At 33.5% G+C, this 26744-nt stretch overlaps 3 protein-coding genes across 5 annotated transcripts in view; 1 reads left to right on the forward strand and 2 right to left on the reverse strand.

Moving 5' to 3' along the window:
• The window catches only part of Mi-2 (chromodomain-helicase-DNA-binding protein Mi-2 homolog), a 54462-nt gene that overhangs the window by 5692 nt on the left and 22026 nt on the right, over positions 1-26744 (reverse strand). Inside the window, exons 2-4 of one of the 2 annotated variants that reach the window (XM_075305601.1) lie at positions 2265-2338; positions 629-884; positions 20-306 (exon numbers count right to left, since the gene is read on the reverse strand). In XM_075305601.1, the coding sequence (XP_075161716.1) occupies positions 20-306; positions 629-884; positions 2265-2338 (617 nt within the window). Of the gene's footprint in view, positions 1-19; positions 307-628; positions 885-2264; positions 2342-26744 lie in introns of both variants that reach the window. The other variant, XM_075305600.1, reaches the window with a different exon arrangement.
• Positions 7887-26744, reverse strand: part of Su(Tpl) (Suppressor of Triplolethal) — a 38274-nt gene continuing 19416 nt past the window's right edge. For both annotated transcript variants that reach the window (XM_075305602.1, XM_075305603.1), the window contains exons 2-3: positions 16275-16735; positions 7887-13963 (exon numbers count right to left, since the gene is read on the reverse strand). In XM_075305602.1, coding sequence (XP_075161717.1) covers positions 9282-13124 — 3843 coding nt within the window. In that variant the 5' untranslated portion in view covers positions 13125-13963; positions 16275-16735 and the 3' untranslated portion in view covers positions 7887-9281. The remainder of the gene's footprint in view (positions 13964-16274; positions 16736-26744) is intronic.
• On the forward strand, positions 20954-26197 carry LOC142233242 (uncharacterized). The gene is made up of 2 exons (XM_075304095.1): positions 20954-24470; positions 24648-26197. The coding sequence occupies exons 1-2, from the start codon at positions 20954-20956 to the stop codon at positions 26195-26197; spliced, it is 5067 nt and encodes a 1688-aa protein (XP_075160210.1).

A 26744-nucleotide genomic window follows, 5' to 3' on the forward strand; every position in this document is an offset into this window, starting at 1 on the left:
AAAGAGGTGGTTGACTAACCTTTTCATTTCGTGATGATCTCGAAGATCGAGGTTCATCTGCTTCGTCACTTCGTTGTTGATCGGTTTGTAAATTTGGATGTGCATCGCAAAATTCACGCCATTTGGCTGATACCAACATCATTAGCTTAGGAGCTGGAACCTTAGAGTTTTCCTTTTGGAGTATAGGGCGCACATGTTGAGTGAAAGCCTTGTACGTTGTTAGTGTTTGCAAATCTGTCTCGGAATAATCTATATCGACATCGGTGACATTAAAGGCGGAACAAACCTCTTCCACAGAAGGCATACCTAGACATTATGTTAAATAGAAAATACGATTAAATTGGCGATCATTCAGATCCACTGTTGAACTCCTTTCAAACATTGATCAAATCAAAATGGACCTACATCTAACCCATAAATAAATTTAGTCCCCTCTAAGAATAACGTGATGTTACTTTTCTAACTGACCGATTTTTATACAAAGAAACATTCCAATTTTCAAGACATAAAAGATAGACTTAAAAGGCGTTTATATAAAAAATATGGACTAGATTTTTGACTTTAGAAAAAAGGTATACAGATCGATAGACACACAGACTTTCACACACATTCACACTACAATACATACCCGATGAAGACGATTCCTTTTCTTTGCTTGATTTTTCAGGCTCTTTACGTTTGCGCCCACGTTTTGAAGACGATGATGTTGTATTGGCATAATCTGCATCCTCGTCGTGTTGCATGAAATCACTCTCCTCTTCACTCTCATTCTTTCTTCGCTTTTTTTTCTTGCGGCCCTTCTCTTCACCTTTTCTTGTCTTACGTTTTTTACCCTTTTTCTTTTTGCGTGTATCCTCGGGATCATAGTCGTCGTCCTCATCATTCTTTGAAAAAACCAAAATTTGTATGAAATAATATACTCTGTATGAGGTCTATGGGTAATGAGAGAAATTGATAAAGACCTTAGAAATCTTTTATATTAATTCCTACATAGAATCGGTTGTATTCAAATTGAGATTGAGCTATATAATAAGGCATGCTTGGAAAATATCACTCGACAATGTGCGAATTCGGCCGTAACCTCTAAGGATCATAGAGTTTAATGTGTATGTATAAACTAAACTGGCATACTGTTTCGACAACTTGAACAGCACTCACATTCCTTTTGACAGTTTCGGCGTAACAGCGCAAAACGTTTTTCAGTGGTGGGTTAGATCCTATTTGTAATGATGGTGATGTCTTAAAGCTTCTCTAAGTGGTTTCACACATGTGAAACGAATTTCTAAATCGCCTTTAAGAATTTGGGTATACACCCACAGTTGGTAGAATTCGGTCAAAAAAATTTAGATTTTTTACTGGTATTTTTTTTTGTAGATTTTGCAAAATATTCATCTCCAACTAAGAGGTACTTTTACATAAAAAATATTGACAAAATTTTCTGAAGAAATAAAATTTTGACAAAATTTTCTAAAGAAATAAAATTTTGACAAAATATTCTAAAGAAATAAAATTTTGACAAAATTTTCTATAGAAATAAAATTTTAGCAAAATTTTCTATAGAAATAAAATTTTGACAAAGTTTTCTATAGAAATAAAATTTTGACAAAATTTTCTATAGAAATAAAATTTTGACAAAATTTTCTATAGAAATAAAACTTTGCTCAAATTTTCTATAGAAATAAAATTTTGAAATTTTTTTTATAAATTAAATTTCTTTAATTGTAATTTTCGTGTTTTTCTCAGTTTTTTCTTTCAATTAACATTGACTGGCCAATAGGTAAGGTGATCATTTCTCATATTAACTTGGAAGAAATTCATGAATGAATTTATAAAGAAATGTGTCACTTGGATATGGACATTGCACGAAATCGTCATTAGCTACATAGTCGTGATAAGAACTCAAACAACTGAACTTTTTGGGAGCGCAACCTTGTAAGCGAGAGAGAAAGCATCCATGTACCCTAGTGCAACTCAGCGCTCTAATTAACATATTTTTGTCAGGCTTGCGATCGAAAAAAAAAACTTTTAAGTGTGTTGCTGGCTTTTAACGAATACATTCTTGTTTTATATATACAAAAAAGTGCTGCATTCTGCGCTGCAGAAAATTAGTGCATACAGTATGGACACTATAACTTTTGTGCTTCCATATTTACAATTTTTTTACTGGGACCTTCATATATTGGTTTGTGCTACTATTTTAAACGCAAATTTAAGTGAATATATCCCTCAGATTTGTTGATAAAATATGGGAAAATTGTACTTACATTTGGTTTCAATGGAGCATCGGAATCATTAGATAGTTCTGCCTGTTGTGCTGTCTCATCAGCGGCCTCTTCCTCTTCTAGGCAAAGAAATTTAATTTTTTACATTATTCTATTCCAATGATAAATAGTAACAATTTTATATTTTTATTTAAATATGTATGTTTTAGAAAATATTCAATGTGTTTTTCGTTGTAGTAAGACATACCTTTTTTCTTTGCATTACTGTAAATATCGTTTTAGATTTACGTCAATAATTTTAGCCATTCTGCCTGCAGCAAATCGAAATATACGATTCCGATTTTATAACAAATCCATTGACACTTATATGTTTCTGTGCTACAATTAATTCTCGTGTATCGTGTATAAATGTGTCATCCAAGCGAGAACTCTTTTAAGATCAGAGAAAAGAAAATATGGAGAAGCGATCCGAACCCCCCTCTCCACACATGATGCATTTTTGCTCTTCACCACACTTGATGGATTTTTGTCGTTGCATGTGACACACAGGTAACCTATGACAAGCTTTCTCTTTCTTGAAATGTGAACGTTATTTTTTTTTGCAGGCGATTTCGTCCTCTGACAACTCTGTATAATATTCGCTATTCCTATTACAAGCTACTCAACGAAAATAATTCCATGGATATGATAAATTCAGATAGCATAACAATGTGTTACATTCCACGCTATGGAGCAAGTTCATCGCGTCTATCGGGTCTTTTGAAGGTCAAGGCAAACTCAAATGTTATGGGATTAATATATTTTCCCTTGGATGGATAAAAATGTTAATAATATAAAAAAAATCAATTAAGAATATGTGTATATCCTAATTCCTTTATTATCTCTTTGACAACATGAACAATTAACATATGTATTAAATTTATTAATATAAGCCAAGTCAGTTTTGTGTATTTTGTAATTAAAAAAATTTCCTGATTTAATCCCCCACTTTCCGATATTCGGAATCGCAAAAACGGTTGCCAGTCGAGCCAAAAATAGTCTACCAAAATTTAAAAATTAAAAAAAAAAAAACTACCATACGGAAAAATCCTATTTTGCAATATTTATTTCTATAGACAATTTTGTAAAAATGGGATTTCAATAGAAAATTTTGTCAAAATTTTACTCCTTTATTTTATTTTACCAAAAAACTACCATACGAAAAAATTTTTTCAAAAATTTTATTTCTTTAGAAAATTTTGTCAAAACTTTATTTCTATAGAAAATTTAGTCAAAATTTTATTTCTATAGGAAATTTTGTTAAAATTTTATTTCTATAGAAAATTTTGTTAAAATTTTATTTTTAAAGAAAATTTTGTGAAAAAGAAAATTTTACCAAAATAGGATACGAAAAAATCCTATTTTGCAAAATTTATTTCTATAGAAAATTTTGTCCACATTTTATTTCTATAGCAAATTATGTCAAAATTTTATTTCTATAGAAAATTTGTAAAAAATTTTATTTCTATAGAAATTTTCTCAAAAATTTATTTCTATAGAAAATTTTCTCAAAATATTATTTCTGTAGAACATTTTGTCAAAATTTTATTTCTATAGAAAATTTTGTCAAAATTTTATTTCTATAGAAAATGTTGTCAAAATTTTATTTCTATAGAAAATTTTGTCAAAATTTTATTTCTATAGAAAATTTTGTCAAAATTTTATTTCTATAGAAAATTTTGTCAAAATTTTATTTCTATAGAAAATTTTGTCAAAATTTTATTTCTATAGAAAATTTTGTCAAAATTTTATTTCTATAGAAAATTTTGTCAACATTTTTTTTTTCTATAGAAAATTTTGTCAAAATTTTATTTCTATAGAAAATTTTGTCAAAATTTTTTTTCTATAAAAATTGTGAAGTACCTTGGAGAAGAATATTTTGCAAAATCTACCAATATATACATAAATATAAAAATACAGTAAAAAATCTACCATTTTTGGTAGAATTCTATCAACTGTGGCAACCGTGATAGCAAAAAGTTAGCTTTCTTAGGGCCGGTTTCTCAATATCCTGCTATTATTTAAAGTGACGTAAAACAGCTGATCCCATACAAAAATTTTACTAAGCGGTAGTCAATCCTCCAGTTAAGCATTAATCGGAGGATGAGAAACTGGCCATTATAAAGAAAAAATTGAAATAATTTCGTATTTAAATTCAATTTGTATTTGAACTTCTCATTAAAGAGCTATGCGGCCAAAATTTAAATTTATATGCTTTTGAGTTCAGAAAATATGGTCAAACAAAAATTTTGCAATTCCGAATATCGGAACATACCCCAATATAAAAGCTCAAGGAAATTCTAGACTCAATAGGTATTATTCTAATCCTACCTCATCCTATCCTCCCCTCTTATTAGGCGGCTGTCGTTTCGATACTTTTTTTGTAGTAATGATTTCTAAAAAAAAAAGCTGTTTTTCCTAACTAAAATTTTTTAAAATACTGAAATAGTCATCATATAATTACCCAAATTTTATCAATCGCATACTTGATACCCTCCTCTAGGATCTAATAAAACACACTGATATTTTTTTTTGTAATTTTTTTTCTTCTCAATTTCTTAAGAATTGCACAAGTGTTGAGTTTTTTTTTATTATGATTTTTTTTAACAACTTTATAAATTTATATATGGGGGGTTGCTTTATTTATAATAATCATTATATTTAATAATAAAAAGAGAAAATTATAATTGAATTGAAATAAAATTAAAAATAATGTATATATGTGTATATATTTATATGTATAAATGTAATAATAAGCAATTAAAACACTATGCAACAAATGCTTAAATTTTTAAATGAAAAAAATCTTTTATTAACATGGTTCATAAGAACAAAAAAAAAAGAAATAAGTTAAAAACCCAATCAAGGTGAATACGGTAACGAAAATTTTGCAAGTTGTGCAACATTTACTTTTTTTTGCTAGTAAAGGATTCTGAAGACCAATATAGATTACATTTCGGGTTAGTTGGATAAGGGCAAGAAATATTAACTACTATTTTCAATGGTATTTAAATTCATTTCTTTGAAAAATCTCAAAAGCTATGAGTTTGATAATTTTGAAAAATATTTACTAACAATTTGTCATATATATGACTACAAAGTAATGATTTTGATCTACTGCTGAAATAACACAAATTTCGACATTTTTGGGAATAAAGAAAGTCCCTCTTTCGGGTATGATAACAAACGAAATCTCGAATATCGTATCGAAATAACAACCAGCATAAGGGGGATTTTTTTATGTTTAATTCTAAATTATGTTACACAAACAACATAGTTAACTAACTTGAAATGGTTATAGACTTCAAAAATAAGGCAGATCTAATGTGATATTAAATCTGAACCTTAGATGAAGGTATTTACACACAAAAATTTTTTTCTGATTCAATCTCGAAATGAGTCAATTGAAAAATTAATTGATTCAATTAAAAAATTAATTGATACTATTAATTGTTGTGATTGATTTTTGTTTCAATTAAAAAAAAAAACGTTGAGTCAATTAAATTTTTAATTGAATATTTTTTAAAACTCAATTAAGACTTTAATTGGAAAAAATTTTGTAAATTTTGTTTTTGTGTAGATTGATGCTTCCCTCCATAATATCGGTTTAGATCTAAACCAAAATTGATAAATTTGATATTTTTGTACTTAGTTTGGGGTACTTTGTGAGTAGAACAACCATGGCACCGCGGTAATGCATTTGATTTCCGTTTAAATTTTGATATTTTTCTAAAATCCCATCCGTTTATATAACAATATACTTTGCACTCGAAATGCAGACATTCATAAGTCGTTCACTATCATATATAGAAGTAATTTTTTATACCGTTTGACTGGTAATCAACTACTGTTCTTTCCATATATTTAACAGAATTTTAGCTAATAAGGTCGATTTTTTGCTGTTTGACGTTCTTATGAGTTTTTTTTCTCTACTACAAAACTTAATTTCTTTTTGTATGTACTGCAATTTCCGCAATATTCATATTGAATCATAACATAGTTATGATGGATATTTTATAGGGACTACTACCAAGGTGACCTTACATTTCGCAATGCTTTATGAAGGTGCTCACGAATTATCGCAATATTTTGTAATTATCTTAAAAAATCTCATTTTTCGATGTTAGGCAATTTTTTGGCTCTAAAATCAAAATCTTCAAAAATCTTATTTTTCGATGCTAGAAAATTTTTGGTTCTCATTCGATACAATCCACGAACTATCATTAGTACATTGTGATAACATATGGTAACATCTCCTTATTTTTAGTAAGTTTTCGTTGTTGGAACAAACTAAAACCAATTTAATTTATAAGAAAAAAAAAAACTAAATTTTTTGAAATGTCATATGACTTCAAATTTTTTTTCCGATTCAATCATGAAATTATTTGATCCAATTAATTTTTTAATCTAAATGTCTTCAATCACAGAAATTAAAGTATTAATTAAAAAATTAATTGAAAGTCAATTTAAAAATTAATTGATACTATTAATCTTTGTTTCAATTAAAAAATTTTTTGGATCAATTAAAAATTTTAATTGAATATTTTTTAAAACTCAATTAAGACCTTAATTGGAAAATTTTTTCTGTGTATGACTTAACTTTTGTTCACATTTGGGGGAGGTGTCCAGTTATAAGAGTTTAACTTTAATGTGTTAATATAGCAAACGTCCCCAGACAACTGTCCACCTTTGGGAGGTGTCCGGTTTTCAGAGTGTCCAAGTTTGAGAGGTTTCATTGTACATTAAAATTGGAAAACACATTCATAGCTTCATGCTTCTTTATACACGTACATATCCGCTCAGATCTTATGTCACATTTTTCGAGATACAAAACAGATCTTCGAGTTCAAATTCAAATAACAAGGAAAGTATTTTGCTTTATTGAGATCAAAAAATGGAGAATATAATTTCATATGTTTTGAATATGTGAATCGGATCTGACAAGAAATAAGAAAATATAATGAGAGATTGTATGATTGCAAGAAATTTACCATTCGAGCTGCACAAAGCGCATCGCGTATTACATCCCTTCAATCTAATCTAAGTGAAAAAAATACCATAAACAGGGTGTGTTTACTACACTACAACTAGGAGAGGAAACTTCAGTATCGATGAAGGAATGTCAGAATTCTTATATTCATGTAAAAAAATCTCTTCAAATAATTTTAGTATAATTTTCGTTTGTAATCCTAGAGCCGAATATCCATAAACCCAAAACTTCACTATTTGGTACAGATATTGAAGAAAATAAGTTATTTCAAAAATTTAACTAATTTTTATTACTATTGCATTTTGGAACGTTAAGAGAAGCGATCATATATTGATACAGCATCAATTTAGTTAAATTTACCGAATGTTAATTTTTATTATTTTTGTTTGTTTTTGCTAATACGAAGGTTGGGTGTTGCGTGCTTGAGAGTTGATAGAGATAGTACGTACTTAAGTGAATAAAATGGTCAAACAAAAAAAATTCTCTTTGGATGATTTGAATATCGAGCAGGGGGGAGATATTAACTAAAACGAAAGTTCTTAAAAAAAAAAAAAACAGGCCGTCTCTATCATATCCGTCTTACTTGTCTAATTATTACACAATTGTAAAAAAATAATTTTCTTGTCACACGTTAGTTAGTTTTTTCTTTAAACTTTGCTGTTGCTTCTGTATTTGTGTGATTTTTTCATTTTCGATTTTCTTTTATTATTTCTCTTGAATTTTCAGATGAATTATATAATAATTATGTATATATTATAATGTAAGTTAATGTAATATAGTATATATATATATATAAAATTCTTTCCTTTTAGATGTTTTGAGGAGTTTTTTTTTTTTTTTCAAATTATGTGTGTAGAAGTTTTCTTGTTTGCTTTTTCCCTTCTGAATGTCTTAGGCTAAAAAATAATTTCAACACATTTTTTTTGTAATTTTTTTAATGTATATTTTAATTTTACATATTTTTTCTTAAGGTTTTTTGTTTTCTCATTCTCATTGAGTTTATGATTTCTTCTCTTTTTTTTTTTGTAAATATATAAACTATTTCTCAAAGCAATGATTTTATTGATTTTTTTACTTATACAACATAAAATTGAGTCATGTAAAATGTCGCAAAATATAAAGTCTTTTTTAATATTTATATATATATATATATATGTATTTCTAATCCAACAAACAAAATACAATTGTATTGATTTTGAATGTGTTTCATGGGCAAACATAATAAAAACCAAAAACAAGGCATAAGTCCCAGCGAACTCAATGTGGTAAAGTCTTTCCAATTACAAATTTTCAACTTCATCCTTAACAAATGCAATTAAAAAAAAAAAAAACAAAAATAATAATAATAATAATAAATATATTATCTTATTTTATATATAATTCGAAGTTAACAAAAACTCTTCTTTAAGGGGGATGAATCGGTTTGGTTTTTTTTTTAACCACCCAAAATTATTTTGTTTGGGATTTTTGCTTTACCTATGAGTAACATCCTTTCGATCTGTAGCTTTGTCTATAGATACCTTTTGCTTACTAAAAAAAATAGCAGCTTTAAGCTGTTAGTTTTCATTCTATACAATACTTTTTGGAAATTTTCTGAGAAGCGACATTGGAAATTTTAGGATAACATGAAACCATCATTCCATTGAGAAATAGTTTATATACTTGAATTTTTCTAGTAATGCAATATTTATTATTTAATAATAAAAAAAAAGTATTTTACACATATAAACCAAAGAAGTAGTTGTAGTAGTGTCTGAAGAACAATAATTGTAATTATAATAAGTGTTTGTTGTTGTTGTGGTTGTTTGTTTTGCTCGCGGATCGGGTCAGGTCAGGTCGGTCGGTCATCATCATCAGTGTGATCATTATTGATTTACTAGTAACACAGTATCATATAGCTAATGTGGTCTACGTGTACACGGCAGGATCCCATCAGATATGGACGTTGAAGTAGTAGCCTTCATGACACAATCTGATCAGATCGGAACGTGTGGTAGTGGATAGGAGGGTCATCATTACACGCTACATGACTACGTTGTCATATCATCATCGGAATCATCGTCATCGGAGTTATCGTCATCATCATCATCGGAGTTATCAGAATTATCGTCATCGGAATTTTCGTCATTCGATGAAGAAGAGGATGAAGAATCGCTATCCGATTCTGAATCATTGTTATTGTTGTTATGCATTGGAGATGCCGCCAATGAATGATGTTGCTGATCATTCATTTGTTGCATTTCTTGGGCAGGCGATGTATGTGCGGGTACATGTTGTTGTTGCTGTTGTTTTCTTTGCTGCTGCTGGTGGTGGTATTGATTCGTCGTATGCCAATCGCCAGCATTATACATCAGTTGCTGTTGCGGCTCATCATCCATTTGTATCGTTTCTGGTTCATGATGTTCATGCTCGTAGTGCTCTTGCTGATATTGTTGCTGTTGGTTTTCAGGATGATGCTGCTGATGTGAATGCTGCTGCTGCTTCTGCTTACTATGATTTTTTGAACTTCTTTTTGTGTGTGGCGAAGAAGAAATGGAGGATGAGGAAATGCGGTGGTTCCCATCCGAGTTACCACCATTCATTACCATTAAAGGTGGCGAATGATTACTTTCCCCACTGCTCTGTAACATCGGCGATAAGTGTGCCGTCGTTGTACCATTCGCATTGTTATGATACGATGTCGATAATGTCTGCTGCTGTTGCTGCTGCTGTAACGATGCAGATGGAGCTTGTTGATGCGGCGATGGTTGCTGCTGCTTTTGTTGTTGCGGTTGCACAGTGGCTATACCACTTGTTAGCTTTTTATCATAGTCCATGACCAATTGTTTGATGTGAGCTAATTTTTCATGCAAATAATCAAAACGCTCCTTGCCACGATTAATGGCCTCTTCTTTGCGTATGCGATTGTATTCGGAGACAATTTGATTCTTAATGTTATAGTAGTCGGGACACCCCTGTTGCACACAATTCAAACGATCAGCAAGTTCACGAAACCGTTGGCCAACACTCTCGATTTGTGCCAATAACTTTCGATATTCATCGTAATTCTTCTCGAATTCAGTCTTGTATCGTCGCCTCTGTTCAATGCTTGTAATGGGCGTGTATTTACTAAAATCAAAGCGAGGTGCATCTCCTGCATTTGAGGGATGGTGATTGGTTAAAGAGAAGGTTGAGGCAGCTGCGGCAATTTGTTGTGTGGGTGAAGGATGTTGCTGCTGCTGTTGGGAAGAATGCGAGGCAGTTTGGGGTGGTGTACGAGCACTGTCATATGATGATGACGATGACAACGCGGTCGGTTGTTGTTGAGGCATAACACTGTTGCTGTTGTGATTACTATGCTTCGCCGAATGTTTTTGTGTAGGAGTTGATGATCTTGAGTGTTTACTACTTGACGATTCAATAACACCATTTCGACCAGAGGAAGAAGAATGATGACGCGAACGGCTAGACGAGGACGACGATGAGGATAGTGCCCCACCATTAGGTTTATGATTGTTGTAGTCTTCGTTTATGTTTGGTATGACACTATTACTATTGTTGTTGTTGCTGTTGCCGTTGATGTTCTGGTGGTGACCAAGATTGTTGCTACCGTTATTCAATTTATGAGATGTGTGGTTGTTATTGAAATTAGGAGGAGAGGTTGATGGTTGGCGTTGCCTTTGCTGTTGCTGTGTATATTTATTGTTACTACCGCCGCCGTTACTAGAGTTGGACGACGTTTTGGTTTCAGGCACAAAATTATTTGCATATGGCGTTGGAGAATTATTACGGCGCATGGCGGATGACTCACGAGCTGTGGAAGTACTACTGCAATAACCACTTGAACTGGAAGTGCTACCACTAGAATTTCGTTTTTCTTTCGAAGACACAGAGGACGCGGAGGAGGAGGAGGATGATGCAATTGCTGTTGTTGTTGTACTACTATTACTACTACTACTATTATTATTACCATTGGCGTTGGAGGAAGTTTTACTATTAAATGTAGTTTTACTACGTGACACCACTCCGCCATAGCTTTGCTCTCCATTGGCAGATGTGCTACTGTTTGTGTGTTGCTGTATAAAATCATCCATATTGTTGAGCACATTAAATGTTAAATCAGAATTTCCAGAATTCTCATCATTGCCATTGGTATTGCCGGCTGAATTATAATTGTGTGGAGAGTAAGCCGATGATGAAGTTGTTCGATGATTATTGTAAGCACTTGATGCATTACCACCATTGTAGTAACCGTTGATGCCGGAGGACATTCTTGCGCCAGCGCCTAATCCATTACTGCTACCATTTGTATCTTTCTTGTAATGGCTAATACGTTGCTTCTTACTTTGCCCAGCCAGTGTTAAGGCCCCATCATATAAATCTGGTTCTAGACTAGCACGTTTTAAACCGACACCGCCATTGTTGTTACCATTCAAGCCATTCAGACCATTACTGCTCACCACTAGTCCTCCACCGGTGGCCGATGGTGGAGGACTTCCCGTGTGCGTAGATGAAGTCGGACTTTGTCCCGATATCGAACTGCCAGCATCAGAGCTATTGGGTGGCGTTAGATTCTGAGGCTTACGTCGTTTCAATTGTTGTATTTCCTGTTCCGTAAAAAACGGCCAATTCTCATCAACATCATTCCACATACTACGACGTAAATTATACGTATTATCTCGGGATAGTGTCGATATGTCTTTGAGTATATTACCAATAAGTTGGCGTTCTTTTTGGGCCAAGCCTTCGTTTTGGAGACGGGCATACAGTTCGGGTTTCTTGAAGGGTTTCAAGGCCAACAAATGTATGAGGCGTTCACGTATTTTGCGCCTCGATACATCTGCCACTTTTCCTTGGCCATTTGATGGTGCTTTATTGCTTAGGTTGTTTTTGGAACCAAGCAGAGAACCATTTGGCAAATTCCTTCCATTATTACCGACCAATGCCTTTTTCGTTTGGTTGGCAACAATTCCTACAGATCCTGGTGGCGAACTTCCACTTAATCCTGCTGCTGGTCCATTATTATTACTACCAGCAGATAAGCCAAAAGAAGGTAAGCTCGAAGAGGAGAAATTTGAAGGACTACCATAACGATTGCCATTGTTGCTACCGCCATTAGTGGTTCCATTTCCGCCAATTAATGACGGATTCGGTGAGGATTTCGAATTCGATGATATTAGACGAGAAGAAGAAGACGACGAAGAACTATTAACCACCACTCCTACTCCACTGCCAGTACCACCAGGTGGTGAATGTTGATTGAGCGTTGATAATTTATTACGACTACTATTATTATTATTACTACTGTTGCTTAAATAACTACTGCTGCCATTAATGTTATTACTGTTGTTGTTGCTGCCATTTGCATACAAAGAGGCAGCAGATACGGGCCTTTTCACCTTGCGCCCAATGTCAGTTTGATTCGGTTTAATCTCGCGAATACATTTACTCTTCTCCGTTTCCTCGGCAATGGCCATTTTTGTTCTTGTCGTATCGTAAACATCATCGTTGGCATGTATACGCATACGATGATTGAGTGAGCCCAGCACATCCAAATCGGCACCGTCCTGTTGAATGCATTCCAAAGAGCCTTCAACATCATCAATAGCAAAACCGAATTTTCGACCATCCACCGGTCCATTGGAACCTTCAGCTGTGGGAAATTGTATGACGCCAGCATTGCCAATAAATTGTATTTTGGCACATTGTCCTGCTTGTAAACGTTTTGATTGTTTGTTACGTTGATACTCTTCAATTGCACGAAATGCCGAATCGGTAAGTTTAACAAATATATATTCCTTCGAATCATCGATAATGCTTCGTTGCTGTGACATACCATATTTGCCGGACGTTAAAACAGACGGGCATTTTCCGGACGCAATCGAATTTGTCATAACGCCTCAGCGTAAGACGCAGGTGGCGCTAGGGACGTATAAATTCTGGTGGTGTGTAATGACGGCGATCGGCGATATGAAAACAATGATAGTTGTAAGAAGAATCCTTAGGCTCTATTAAACTTTCGACTTTCTATCCAATTTTTTTCTTTCAAAAATTCTCTTTAATTGTGGTATGTGTGTTTTCTTTTTATACACCACTCCTCATTGAGTTCAGCACAAATATAAAACAATGTAACAAAATAAATCGATGTATACAATCCAAAATTAGCAGGATATTAATTATAAATAAGGGAAGATTATCGTGTGTGTTCTTAATGTGGAAGTAAAAATTTCTCTGCAATTTCTCGCCTTAGAGGAGGAGTGCGTGTGAAATAGGAAGGTTGCTGTTCTTTGAATTCGGTGTTGTGTGTTCCACCATATGTTTAAATTCTAGAATTCGCCTTTAAATTAAAAACGTTTTTGACACTAAAATGTTCTTTTTAGTTTAATTTCTCAGGAAGTATTTGTGGCTTAATATATATTTTGATGATTTTTTTTTCAACGAATGTAAGGATATGGAGATACGACGTTCTTAAATTGATTGTTGGCAGCTAGTGGTATACAATGTATTTAGGTGCTGCAATGTTTTTTTCTTTTTGGCAAATTCTAAAAGTTGGTTTGGTGTAGATTCTTCACTTGTGCGCCTACTACAAAATGTGGATCCTCCCGCCGTCAATGTGTGTTGAAGAGATGGATATGTTCAGTAGTGTACGTAGTTTTCACTCTCAGCGCTTTTGCCATGTGGCAATGTGATTCCGTTTCTTTTGTACAATCTCTTCGAGTATTTGATGTCAGAACTGTAAATTTGAAATTATTTAAATACAATTCAATGAATTACTTTTACTGCGCGAGAAAAAAGTTAAATGTTTACCTCAATTTTGGCAAAAACATTAGCCAAATTTTTTTTCGCATTATAGGTCCCATTTTTTGTAATCATGTTTTCACAGTTTACTTTGAATCAATTTTAAAAGAAGAAATGTTGGAACATTGGTAATTATGACAAGATTTAATTAAAATTTTACTGTCTTCCTATATATATATTTAGCTTAGTACCAGCCTTAAGAAAATAAATTCACCGTATTAGAGATCTAAGTCAACCCCATATGGTTGTCTAGACATATATTGTTTTCGAAATTTTCGTTTACATTTTTGAGAGGGAAATAGAAACAATCGATAAGAACTAACTCATGCAAGTATCTCCATATTTATTGGTGCAAAAAAATTTTATCAATCTATAATCACTTATCTCCCGTTCAATAGAGAGGGCAAAAACCTAATTGGTTTTTACTAATAATTCGTGATCAAGGCAGATTTCTATTAACATAAGTCAGCGGTCGAGAACAAACAACCATAAAAACTGAAAATGCTTAAAATTCATCAATTACGGGAATTGGAGGTGTTTTCGTGACACGCTTGTATCACGTGAGTCGTAAATGAAATTCAAGCTAATGGCGATTTCGATTGTAACAATCTCGGAATTGATTGCAGAATATGAAGAGCGCTAATTATCATAGATTTTGAATCCTGTACCCCTCACAATATTATGAATTAACAATAACTTTGGAATGTCATCATCATTTGGGCGAAAATTCAATAAGGAAAAAAGTAATGTAACACCAAGGCGACATATTTTTTGCGAAATGAAAACGCCCTAAATATCGTGAATGTGACTAGAAATAATGAAAATAAAATTTTCTTCGTGAATGTGCGAGAGTAAGATTTCTTCAAAATCACGCCTACGATAAATACATGTTCACGATAAAATTCAGGTTCATCATAAAATTCAGACTATAAGGTGGGTACTAAGTTCGACTTTAGCCGCTAAAATCAAAAACGGCATTTATTTGGGGTTCCAAGAGCTACTATGCTATATACTCTCTTTCCTACGATTTTTTTACTATTGTGAAATTATTTCGTGAGGTCCAAAAACGCCTTTTGATCGATCACCCAATTTTATTTCTTTACTAAAAAATTCAATGACTCTTTGTTACAATAATTAATTCTGATGAGGGATTGTATCGGACGATACAAATAAAAAAATCCATTTTTTTTTTTGGAATTTTTGTGGGGACATTTAATTTTGGGGATAAATACATCCCATTTTGGGGACAAGAACTCGGGAAAATACTAACAACACTGGTCACGAAAGTTTTTCTGTATCATGAATTTTTGGAGTAGCGAGAATTTTCATGAATCGTGCGTGAGTAAAATGAAATTTCTCTCACGGACACACCTCTAACGAGAACCATATACGAATATATAGATATTGCCATTGGAAATTAGATGAGGAACTCCATTTTCTTATGTTTATCAAGTTTATAGGAAAATTAATATGGCTAATGTGAGATTTCATCCTCACGATAAACATAGCATTTCTTATTTATCACGAACTGTAACGGCTATGATGAGAGCAATTTTATTTTTAAATAAACAATAATTCTTTATTTTTACAAAAGTGATTCGTGAATATCACGGAAGTTTTTGTGTATCACGTTATGTCACGGAAGTTTTTGTGTAACACGAAAATTGTCGAGTCGCGACAATTTTCATGAATCATGCGTGAGGCACGCTATTCGTGTGTGAGCAGAATTCCTATCCATATGCCGTGCGTGATTTGGGCGTGAGTCTTTGCAAGTTTGAGTGAAATTTCTCTCACGGGCACACCTCTAACGATAACCACATGCACATATATAAATATTACCATTGGATATTAGATGTGGACCACCCTTTTCTTAAGTTTATCAAGTTTCATTGGAAAATTAATATGGCTAATGTGAGATTTCGTCCTCACGATAAACTTAGGTTTTCTTATTTATCTATAACGAACTGTAACAGCTATGACGATAGCTATTTTATTTTTAAATAAACACAATAATTCTTTATTTTTACAAAAGTGATTCAAAGTCTTGCTACTTCTTATATATGCAATATATTCGAAAGACGCTTGAGACAAAATGTAGAAAATAGGTAAATATACTTGTAGTATAATTTGGGAATTGGAATTACATCGATTGTTTTTTTGTAATTTCTGTTATTTTCAAATGAAGTAAACATTTGCGACTTTTTTCTATTCACACATTTATGATACTAATAGGTATATTTGCTTACATTATTCTTCAAAGTAATATCAGTTGCAGTTTTTGGTGTTTGACACACACACGTACACGATATTTAGATGTGTACACTCGTTGTATTTGTATGTTTGAATGAGTTTTGTTGTTACGTTCTCATGCCGTTTTCCTCTCGGGGTGATTTAAAACAATTTAGATGTATTGTTGCTGTTGTTGTTGTTGGCGTATGGTATGGCTTTATTTAAATTATTATTGGACGTGTGTTTGCATGTAGAATTATTGGTCTATGAAGAAAGTGCGAGGACTATTGCTGTTGTTATTGAATAGATGCTGCAGTTAGTTTAGTTGTTGTTGTTTTATTGTTGCTCCTGCAGTATTTTGATAAGACCAATGAAAACTCCAAATATAGCCGTTGTTATTTATACATCACTATATTTATTGCTATTGCTATATCTCTGACGTGTGTAGTATTTTTGTTATTTTTTTACAAAAACTAAACTATATTTGTATGAAAATAAAAAAGGTCGTTAATAAATGTTTCTACCTTTGTGTCTTTTTTTCCCGATTGATACTATTATTTTGTTGTTGCTAATTCTTCTCCCAGCACTTGTGTCAGTAATTCGTCGCTTCTATACGATTATATATATATATTATAAATACGTGTATAAAGATACATCGTTGGAATGTTTTCACGGAGCTTTATGCTGTTTTCTCTCTTGTTTATTCTCTTTCACAATTGCTTATATATTTGTATGTATATGTCATGCACTTTTTAATTGGATCTTTTGAGCTCTCTCTCTCTTTCAGTTCTCATTGTTCACATACAAAGACACATTCTCAAGAATTCCAACAGTATTTTTCGTTTGTGGCACACGTAAACAGTCCAACGAATAGAAAACCAGCTGTTTTCCAACAAATGATCAATAATGCAACTCGTTTAAATTACCGTTGCTCGCTAGATTGATTATAAAAAAAATTTCAATATACGTATGTGAATGTATAAGGCAATTGTTTTAAAGTAATTTTCTATTTCACTTTTGGTATTTTTTCCTTTCCATGGGAATAAAATGTATCTTTTTTTCCACTTGTTTCTTAGGGTTTATACGTAATATACTTTATTAATTAACATCGTTTTTTTTTTTTGGAATAAGCTAAACATGAACAATTCTATTATATTTATTATTATATTGTACTCAAAACTTTATTTTTATAGTAGAGCTATCACTAAATTTTCCAGTTTAGTTGTATGACACTATTTTTTCTATAAAATTTAGTCCACACACCATTATCACCTTAAACAGCAGAAACCACTCTGGGACCACTACCACCATTAATTGAACTGCTTAGTATCTGCTCGTTGTCTGTCTTCTCTTCTTTTCATTCTGTTCGTTGCTACTCGTTAAGACACTCGTTACAATATAAACGATGAAACACACACATGCACATGTTCGCCATCACGTATTCCCATCTAAAATGACGTTTTTGTATTTTTTGCTTTACTTTTTTCACCAGAGTCCAAGCAATTGGAAGCAAGAAAAGAAAAATACGGAAACCCATAAAAGCATACCAAACAAAATAAGTTGTTTTGTTGGTTTTTTTCGGTAAGTTGTTTCGTTTTTCAACCAGGATGTTATCGCTTTTATTACGTGAAGAGGGAAACAAGTTTATAAAGAAAACCACAAACTGAGACTATACGTATCTGTCGTCCTTGTTATAATTAAAATAAAACACTTTCTTCAAACACTTATGTGAACCAATAATATTTATAGTATCTTCCTTAAAAAATGATTGAGTTACATTATTAAATTATTTAACTGTATTCTTTTGTTCGTTTTGACTGACAAATCGAAACACTCGTTCAACCGCTGATTGTTCTCATGCTCTCTAGAAAATGACAGAAATCAGCTGAGAGTTCTGCAACAAACAAGATTGCCAACTTTCCAAATAAACATATTTCTACATTGCCTTGAATGTGTATGATATAAACGACATTTTGCTAGTATTTTTCAAATGAATAAACGCTACATTTTTAACAAAAAGAAACCCTGGTTCTAAGCATGAATACAAATGCGTTTGAATTCAACATATTTTTAAAGCATATTTGTATGAATATACTGTTGAAAACCCATGCTGGCTTTGATAAAGTCCAGTTATGCACGACTTAGAAAATTTTGTCTACACGCTGATAAAAAACTGTTAACAATAATTTTTAATTCATTCAGCAATATTTATTTTGCAGCGAATGCATAGTGATGAAAAAAGATAAAAATCCTCGGCAACCAAATACAAATAAAAAAGAGTTTCATACACATATTGGGCAGACAAAATGAATAGAAAGATAAACAATAATTGTGATTTTCGAAAGCTTTTTTATCGAAATTTCACCTGGCAATATCATACGAGATTTGAACTAATAAGCCATTCTGGATATAACATCAAAGATTTCTATAAAGCCTACAAAATAGCTATATTTAGAGCTACATAAAATTGGTATTTGTCATATTACCAATAATGCCGATAGTTGCAAAAGGAATAGTTTTGCAATGTTGCCACAAACTTAATTATTTAACACAATCAGTATTATGTAAAAAAAGATTACAAATTATTCCGATCTAACCAAGATACAATAAAGAGGTGGAATCTCGGAAACAGCTGACAACAATCCTTTGATGACATTATTCTTCAAACGTCATATCAATCATTTCTTATTTTAAAATTATCCAAAAAGATGTATTATGTGCGTAATGGCAACTGTGGGCAATATTACAGTACAATTTTAGACTTTTTTGATCTGGCTGGCAACACTTCTTAATATACAAAACCGACACGGCAATTCTAATCTCCAACAAAAACACATTTCATCTACAAATACGTATGTATACATAGTATTGATGTATGCATATATATATTTATATTTACCGATTTCTATAGATATAGATATATATAAAAGGGGCACGTTGATTGTTAGCTACAAACATAGGTTGGGGTTCACAATCGAGAACAAAATACAATTATATTATTGCGGCCGTCGGATAAGGCTGCACCTCGTACGACATTCATATGTCAAACTCTCTCTCTCTCTCTCCCTCTGTCTGTCTCTTAACTGAACAATACGTACACTTACTATATCCCCCACTTTGTCATTTTCTATCCATTTACACTCTCGGATAGTAGTCATCATCGTCATCATCTATCGTCAAGGCGTGAAGCAACAGAGTATAGAAGACAGGTTATGGAAGTACACTTACCACATTACATTGCATTTGGTTACGTGCTACGAATTTATTTTAATGAATGTGGGCAACGATTTTGTTCCTTTTTTATAAATTTGCCAGATATACTACCTATCATATATAGCATAAAAAAGAAGATTCAATTCAAAAGCAACAAATTTATTATTCCTAAGTTTGCCGATAGTTACCGTTGAACCATCAACAAAAAAAGTTTTGCATGTGGAATATGTTTGCTTGCTTTCTCTTCATATCTTTTATGTACTTTATTAAGCATATTAGAATTATCACAATGTGGACATTATGAAACCGAGGAAAACATGGATAGGAAAATGTCTTTTGGATATGTATTTTGTCCAAAGGGCCAAAAGAGACTGTCTGGGATTGGAGCCACAATACTCTTGGATGTAAGACTATCTAGAAGTTGCATCCATTAGTGAAATGCTTTTATATCGTTTATAAAAGTTAATACCTTCGTCGTATGCTACAATCGACCTCAAACTCATATAGGAAGTGAAGGCACTTCTATCACAAACGGTGCTATTATATATGGATATAGGTGCTTTTGAAAGCGAAAATTATATGAGTCATTGAAAATGATGGGAATCGGGTATAGAAAGGATCCTCTTATACAGCTACTCCGTAAAGGTGAGTACTATGTTCGGTTTTTTTCACCGAAACACTAAATTAAAAGTACAAATATATTTATGAAGACGATTATATTTTGATCGAGTCTTGCCAAATAATGGATAGAAAAGATCCAAGCAATTGATTGCAAATAATTTTATATTTCTAAATGGTGGTGAACGTACTTTTAATCCACACTGTGCTCGCCTCAAATTTATTATTATTTACTTCATTCATGCTTAGCTGTCTATTTGTTATATTATATATTTCTCGTTGTGTATAACACATTGCTCTCATTCATAAATATAACACTGTGTTCTCATTCATAATTATACTCATTGCTCTTGTCACTTTAATAATCTCACGTAGAATGATTCTCAATGAGTATTGTTATTGTTGTTTTTTATATTACTTTACTAATATCAATATGTTGTTGTTGCTTTCAAAAACTGTTAATATCACTGAATGTAAACCTATGAATGAAAAAGAGTAAGCTTAAGCAATACTTTATACGTATGTAGAAAATATGAATGACTTTGAAATATCATTGATAAAATAATGAATGAAGTACCGCTTTAAATTTGGTACACTAGAATTGAACAATGAAATCAAAATTCACTTTAGCTTCGCCCATTGATTGAAACAAGTGAACAGCTCGCGAATAAAGTCTTCAACAGAATTTTTATAAATCTACCTTATGGTGTAATAAAATTCAAACTCAACATTTGTTTTATTCCTCACCATAAGTGTTGGTCCTTCGAACCGGATCATCCAGTCATTTAATAAAATCTGGAATTCCACAACTATCAAAATCGAAAAACGAAGTTATTGTGCAAATTAAAGTAAAAAATAACACATCATGTCTGAAGAAATGAATTCCTTGACGATGACCAGAGGTCGCTTGAAAGGCTCTATTACTCGTGCTTTGGCGTTTGCTCAGGTTCCATCCGCAGAAACAACTTTCGATGATGTGGTTAGCCGCTTGGAGCGTTTGGAAGAGGTTTGGCAAGCGTTTGTAAAATTAACAGATGATTTATACAAATTCAAAGATGTGGAAAATTTTGCGGACCCGGAGGCTGATTTTGCAAGCTACGAAGAGAAATACCTTTCAGCGCGTGGTAAACTGTATGCTTTAAAATCACAATATGCTCCTACTTTGAATGAAAGTACAGCCAACTCGGGAGCAATAGCAAAGTTGGCAGATCAACAGGCTGCATTTTTGGAAAAACTTTCAACGACTAGCCATCCTAAAGAAAATGATTTACCTCGCATAAATATTCCATTTTTTACAGGGACATACAAAGATTGGCCAAGTTTTAAAGATCTTTTTGAGAGCGCTATAGGATCAAAAGGAATATCAAATATTCAAAAGTTTCATTACCTGAAGTCGCTACTCAAAGAAGATGCCGCAAGATTAATACAACATATTCCGGTTACCGAAACTGCTTTTCAAACAACTTGGACAAGGCTCAATGATAGGTATGATCGCCCTAAGCAAATTGTTACTTCTTTCATAGAAGCATTTATGGCCCTACCATCAATATCGACGGAAAATGCTGCAACCATGAGAAAAATATCTGACGGGGCAAATGAAATAATTCGTGGTCTTGATGCTATAGGTAAAGATGAAAGAGATTGGTGGTTAATCTATTTATTGTTATCTAAACTTGATCCTGAATCAAAGAGCAAGTGGATTCGTGATAGTCGGGATAATCCACTTCCTACCATTAACGATTTTTTTGAATTCTTAGACAATCGCTGCGAAGAGGTTGAATTGTGTGCAAAGAAACAGGCCCATCAATCCAAGCACAGTCATTCAGGCAAGTCACAAGGTAACCATACAAAATGTCTGGTGAGTACTAAAGCAAAACCCAGCTGTTTATTGTGCAAGTCTCCCGACCATTCAATCTTTACATGTCCCACATTTCTGCAAAAAGATATTAATGAGCGCCGTCACTTCGTAAAAGAATCTGCACTATGTTATAATTGTCTCAGACAGGGTCATGCGGTTTCCAACTGTGTATCAAAAGGTAGATGCAAGCAATGTCATCGAAGACATCATTCACTCCTACATCTTCCGAGTAATGAACATGAACCTACATATTTACCCGGTCAAGTTTCGGAGTCTTCACCCCCTGAATCACCGTCTTCTTCTAGTAATACAGCTAGTGCCAATATTCAGTGGTCCACTACCGCTAACGTTGCATGTCCCATTTCGTTACCTTCACTTCCATCTAGTAGTAAACATTGTACGTCAGACAAAGAATTTATCATGCCCACTGCTTCTATTTATGTCAGAGATCGCTTTGGAAAGTTTATAACATGTCGAGCTTTATTAGATACCGCTTCAAAGCTGTCTTTTATCACTGAGAGTTGTGCTCAACGTCTAGGCCTTCAAAGATATCCCTCAAAAATAATGGTAAATGGTATTTCATCAATTAAAGCCGAGACAACTCGGGGTTTATGTCAAATATTCGTACGTTCACGCATCTCTGAGCAATCGATTAACGCCAAGGTACATGTTCTGCCTAAAATAACTACATCTCTTCCTGGCTACAGCTTTGAAAATAAGATCAAAAATCAACTTATGGATTTGCCTCTTGCTGACCCCACATACAACATTTCGTCACAGATTGATATTTTATTTGGCCTAGAACATATTTGGAACATTTTCACATTCAACAAACGTATTGATTCACAGGGCAATACTATTGCAATTTCAACAATTTTTGGATGGGTTGTAACTTGTGCTGAGACAGAGCAAATTTACAACCAAACTACTACACTTGTTACCACCGTGGATATTGATCGTTGCCTTCGAAGCTTTTGGGAACTAGAAGAAACTGAACACCATACTAAAGCCGATCCAGATGACATTTTTGTAGAGACGCACTTTCAAACCACTCACTCGCGTGCAAGTGATGGTAAGTACGTAGTTCAGTTGCCTTTTAAAAATGAAAACCCAATATTTGGAAATACACTAAATGGTGCGCTATCTCGATTCTATGCTGTCGAAAGAAGGCTTCAGCGAAATCCAGCAATTCGAGATAAGTATATTGGTTTTATGCGAGATTATGAAAAATTGGGACATATGCGTAAACTCAAACCTCATGAGATTAATGTTACTGATGGTAGAGTTTTTTATCTACCCCATCATCCAGTTTTGGGAGAAAAAATTAGAGTCGTGTTTGATGGCTCATTTCAAGATTCCAACGGTGTATCGCTTAATAATAACTTGCACATTGGGCCAAGTATACAACGGGACTTATTTGCTGTTTGTTTGAGATTTCGTTTCCACAGGTATGTTTTCTCAGCCGACATAGTAAAAATGTTCAGACAAATATGGATATCTGAACATCACAAAAATTATCAACGTATTGTATGGAGAGAGTCGCCGTTACACGAGGTACAACATTACATTTTATGCACGGTTACATATGGCACATCTTGTGCGCCATATCTTTCAGTACGAGTGTTGGAGCAGTTAGCCTATGATTATAAATCCAAGTTCCCCATTGCATCGATGGTGGTAATGGAGGACTTTTATGTAGATGATGTTATTACCGGGGCACAAACGGAAGAAGAAATAGTTTTCATACGTGACAATTTGGTAAATCTACTAGCCCAAGCAGGCCTGGAACTAAGGAAATGGGTTTCAAATTGCGTGAGTATATCAGATAGTACACAAGATCAATTGTTTTTTGCAGCTCCCGAAAAGGATGTAAAAAAGGTGCTCGGTATTTTTTGGAGACCATCGTCAGATCAACTGGGGTATCATATAGAACTCAACAAAAATCCAGTCGCAACAAAAAGGCAGGTACTATCTGATGTATCACGTATATTTGATCCCATGGGTTTATTATCTCCTGTGGTAATACAATTTAAAATTCTACTAAGAGAACTATGGTCAAACAAGCTATCGTGGGATGAACCACTTCCTGAAAATCTTACACGTCAATGGACTACATTTCGACAAGATTTAATTTCTATTCAAGATTTTACACTTCCAAGATACATTTTGAATGATGTCACAAAATTGGAGCTGCATGGTTTCTCGGATGCTTCCATACACGCATACTCTGCCGCAGTTTATTGTCGATTCGTAGACGACACTGGTCATACTCATGTCAAACTCATTGCTGCTAAAACAAGGGTAGCTCCCATCAAACAAAAATCGTTGCCGTGTCTTGAATTATGCGGAGCTCTTATTTTATCTCGTCTACTCAAAAGAATAAAAGAAGCCTTGCCACACAAATCAATTGATATACGAGCTTGGTGTGATTCAACAATTATTTTGTGTTGGCTATCTCAACCACCCATTAAGTTAAAGACATTCGAAGCCAACAGAACATCAGAAATATTGGAAATATTGCCTCGTAAGTTTTGGAATCATGTTGCCTCTAAAGAAAATCCGGCCGACTGTGCCTCAAGAGGGATGCCTGTATCAACACTTCGTTCCTTTGATCTTTGGTGGAAGGGCCCACAATGGTTGAGGGACCCATTCCAAATCAGTAATATGAATAACTGTTCTAATTCATTTGATGTAATTACAGATCCTGACGCCCTTTCTGCCTTTAAACTTTCTTCAAAAGTTCTGGTCTCAACAGTGAATGACTATAATCCACTACATGAATTGGTACACCGCATTTCGAAATGGAATAAACTCATACGTGTCGTAGCCTACATCTTCAAGTTCATCAATGCCACTAGATATCCACACCAAATAAAATCGCCGAATATTTCGTTCAACAACTTTAAACACGCCGAACTGATTCTGACAAAGTATGCCCAAGATGTCTTTAGCGAAGAGCGCACGCTATTACAAAGTAAACGCCTAGTAAGTACAACATCTTCATTAGCAAAACTACACCCCTTCATAGACGGCAGCGGCTTGTTACGAGTAGGTGGGCGCCTACGTAACTCAGAACTAGACAATGCTTCCAAATATCCAATAATCTTGCCAAAATGTAGCCGAATAACCAAATTGATTTTACAAAACCTTCATGAGAAAAATCTGCATCCCGGAGTATCGGCCTTATTTGTTATTGCCCGTCAAACCTATTGGATTATTGGTGCAAGAAATCTGATTCGAAATCTGACTCATAATTGCCTCAAATGTTTTCGACAACGACAAATTAATACACAACAGTTAATGGCAGATTTACCATCCATCCGGGTACGCCAAGCGTTTCCCTTTGAAAATACTGGTTGCGACTATGCAGGCCCAATAATTTTAAAACAATACTCAGGACGAAATACAAAGAAATCTAAAGGGTATATCTGTTTATTTGTATGCCTAGTCACCTCCGCCATACATTTGGAACTCGCCACTGATTTAAGCACCGATTGTTTTATTGCCGCTTTAAAAAGATTTATATCGCGAAGAGGAAAATGTAAAAAAATCTTTAGTGACAATGGAAGAAATTTTCTTGGGGCATCTCGAGAATTAAACGAGATGCACAAAGTAATTTTGTCGCAAACTCATAACGAAATTGTCTCCGCATCTTTAGCCGAAGACGGTATACAATGGACGTTTATTCCTCCATTTGCACCCCACTGGGGTGGAATGTGGGAGTCGGCGGTTCGATCGGTTAAGTTGCATCTTAAACGAGTTATTGGAAATACAGAATTAACATTCGAGCAGATGCACACTCTATTGGCTCAGGTGGAAGCCGTAGTTAATTCAAGACCCCTAGGCACTGTTCCAGATACAGATTGCGAATACCTTTCGCCGGCTCATTTTCTTATTGGCAGGCCTTATACAACTGTTCCCGAAGGAGATCTGGTCAACCTCACACCAAACAGACTTGGATATTGGCAGCATGTACAAAATATGTTTCAAGGTTTCTGGCGACGTTGGCATCAAGAATATTTAACTTCTCTGCAACAGCGACCAAAATGGAATAGACTTCAACCAAATCTAGCAGTTGGAGATGTTGTTGTAGTCAAAGAAAAGAATTTACCTCCCTCCAAATTTCTACTGGCAAAAGTGATCGAAACATATCCCGGTATAGATGGCAATGTAAGAGCTGTAAAACTTAAAACGCAATGCGGAGAAATGACACGTCCTATTTCTACCTTGGTAAAACTTCCCATAATCTGAAACTACGTTTCAGGGGGGCCGGGATGGTGGTGAACGTACTTTTAATCCACACTGTGCTCGCCTCAAATTTATTATTATTTACTTCATTCATGCTTAGCTGTCTATTTGTTATATTATATATTTCTCGTTGTGTATAACACATTGCTCTCATTCATAAATATAACACTGTGTTCTCATTCATAATTATACTCATTGCTCTTGTCACTTTAATAATCTCACGTAGAATGATTCTCAATGAGTATTGTTATTGTTGTTTTTTATATTACTTTACTAATATCAATATGTTGTTGTTGCTTTCAAAAACTGTTAATATCACTGAATGTAAACCTATGAATGAAAAAGAGTAAGCTTAAGCAATACTTTATACGTATGTAGAAAATATGAATGACTTTGAAATATCATTGATAAAATAATGAATGAAGTACCGCTTTAAATTTGGTACACTAGAATTGAACAATGAAATCAAAATTCACTTTAGCTTCGCCCATTGATTGAAACAAGTGAACAGCTCGCGAATAAAGTCTTCAACAGAATTTTTATAAATCTA

Source organism: Haematobia irritans, chromosome 4 (genome assembly GCF_050003625.1).
Source record: "Haematobia irritans isolate KBUSLIRL chromosome 4, ASM5000362v1, whole genome shotgun sequence".
In the NCBI taxonomy this organism is placed as follows: domain Eukaryota; kingdom Metazoa; phylum Arthropoda; class Insecta; order Diptera; family Muscidae; genus Haematobia; species Haematobia irritans.

Coding starts and splice junctions, on each gene's coding strand:
- LOC142233242 (XM_075304095.1), top strand. CDS start 20,954: ATGTCTGAAGAAATGAATTCCTTGACGATGACCAGAGGTCGCTTGAAA. Junction 24,471..24,647: donor AATATTGGAAATATTGCCTC/GTAAGTTTTGGA, acceptor ATGTAATTACAG/ATCCTGACGCCCTTTCTGCC.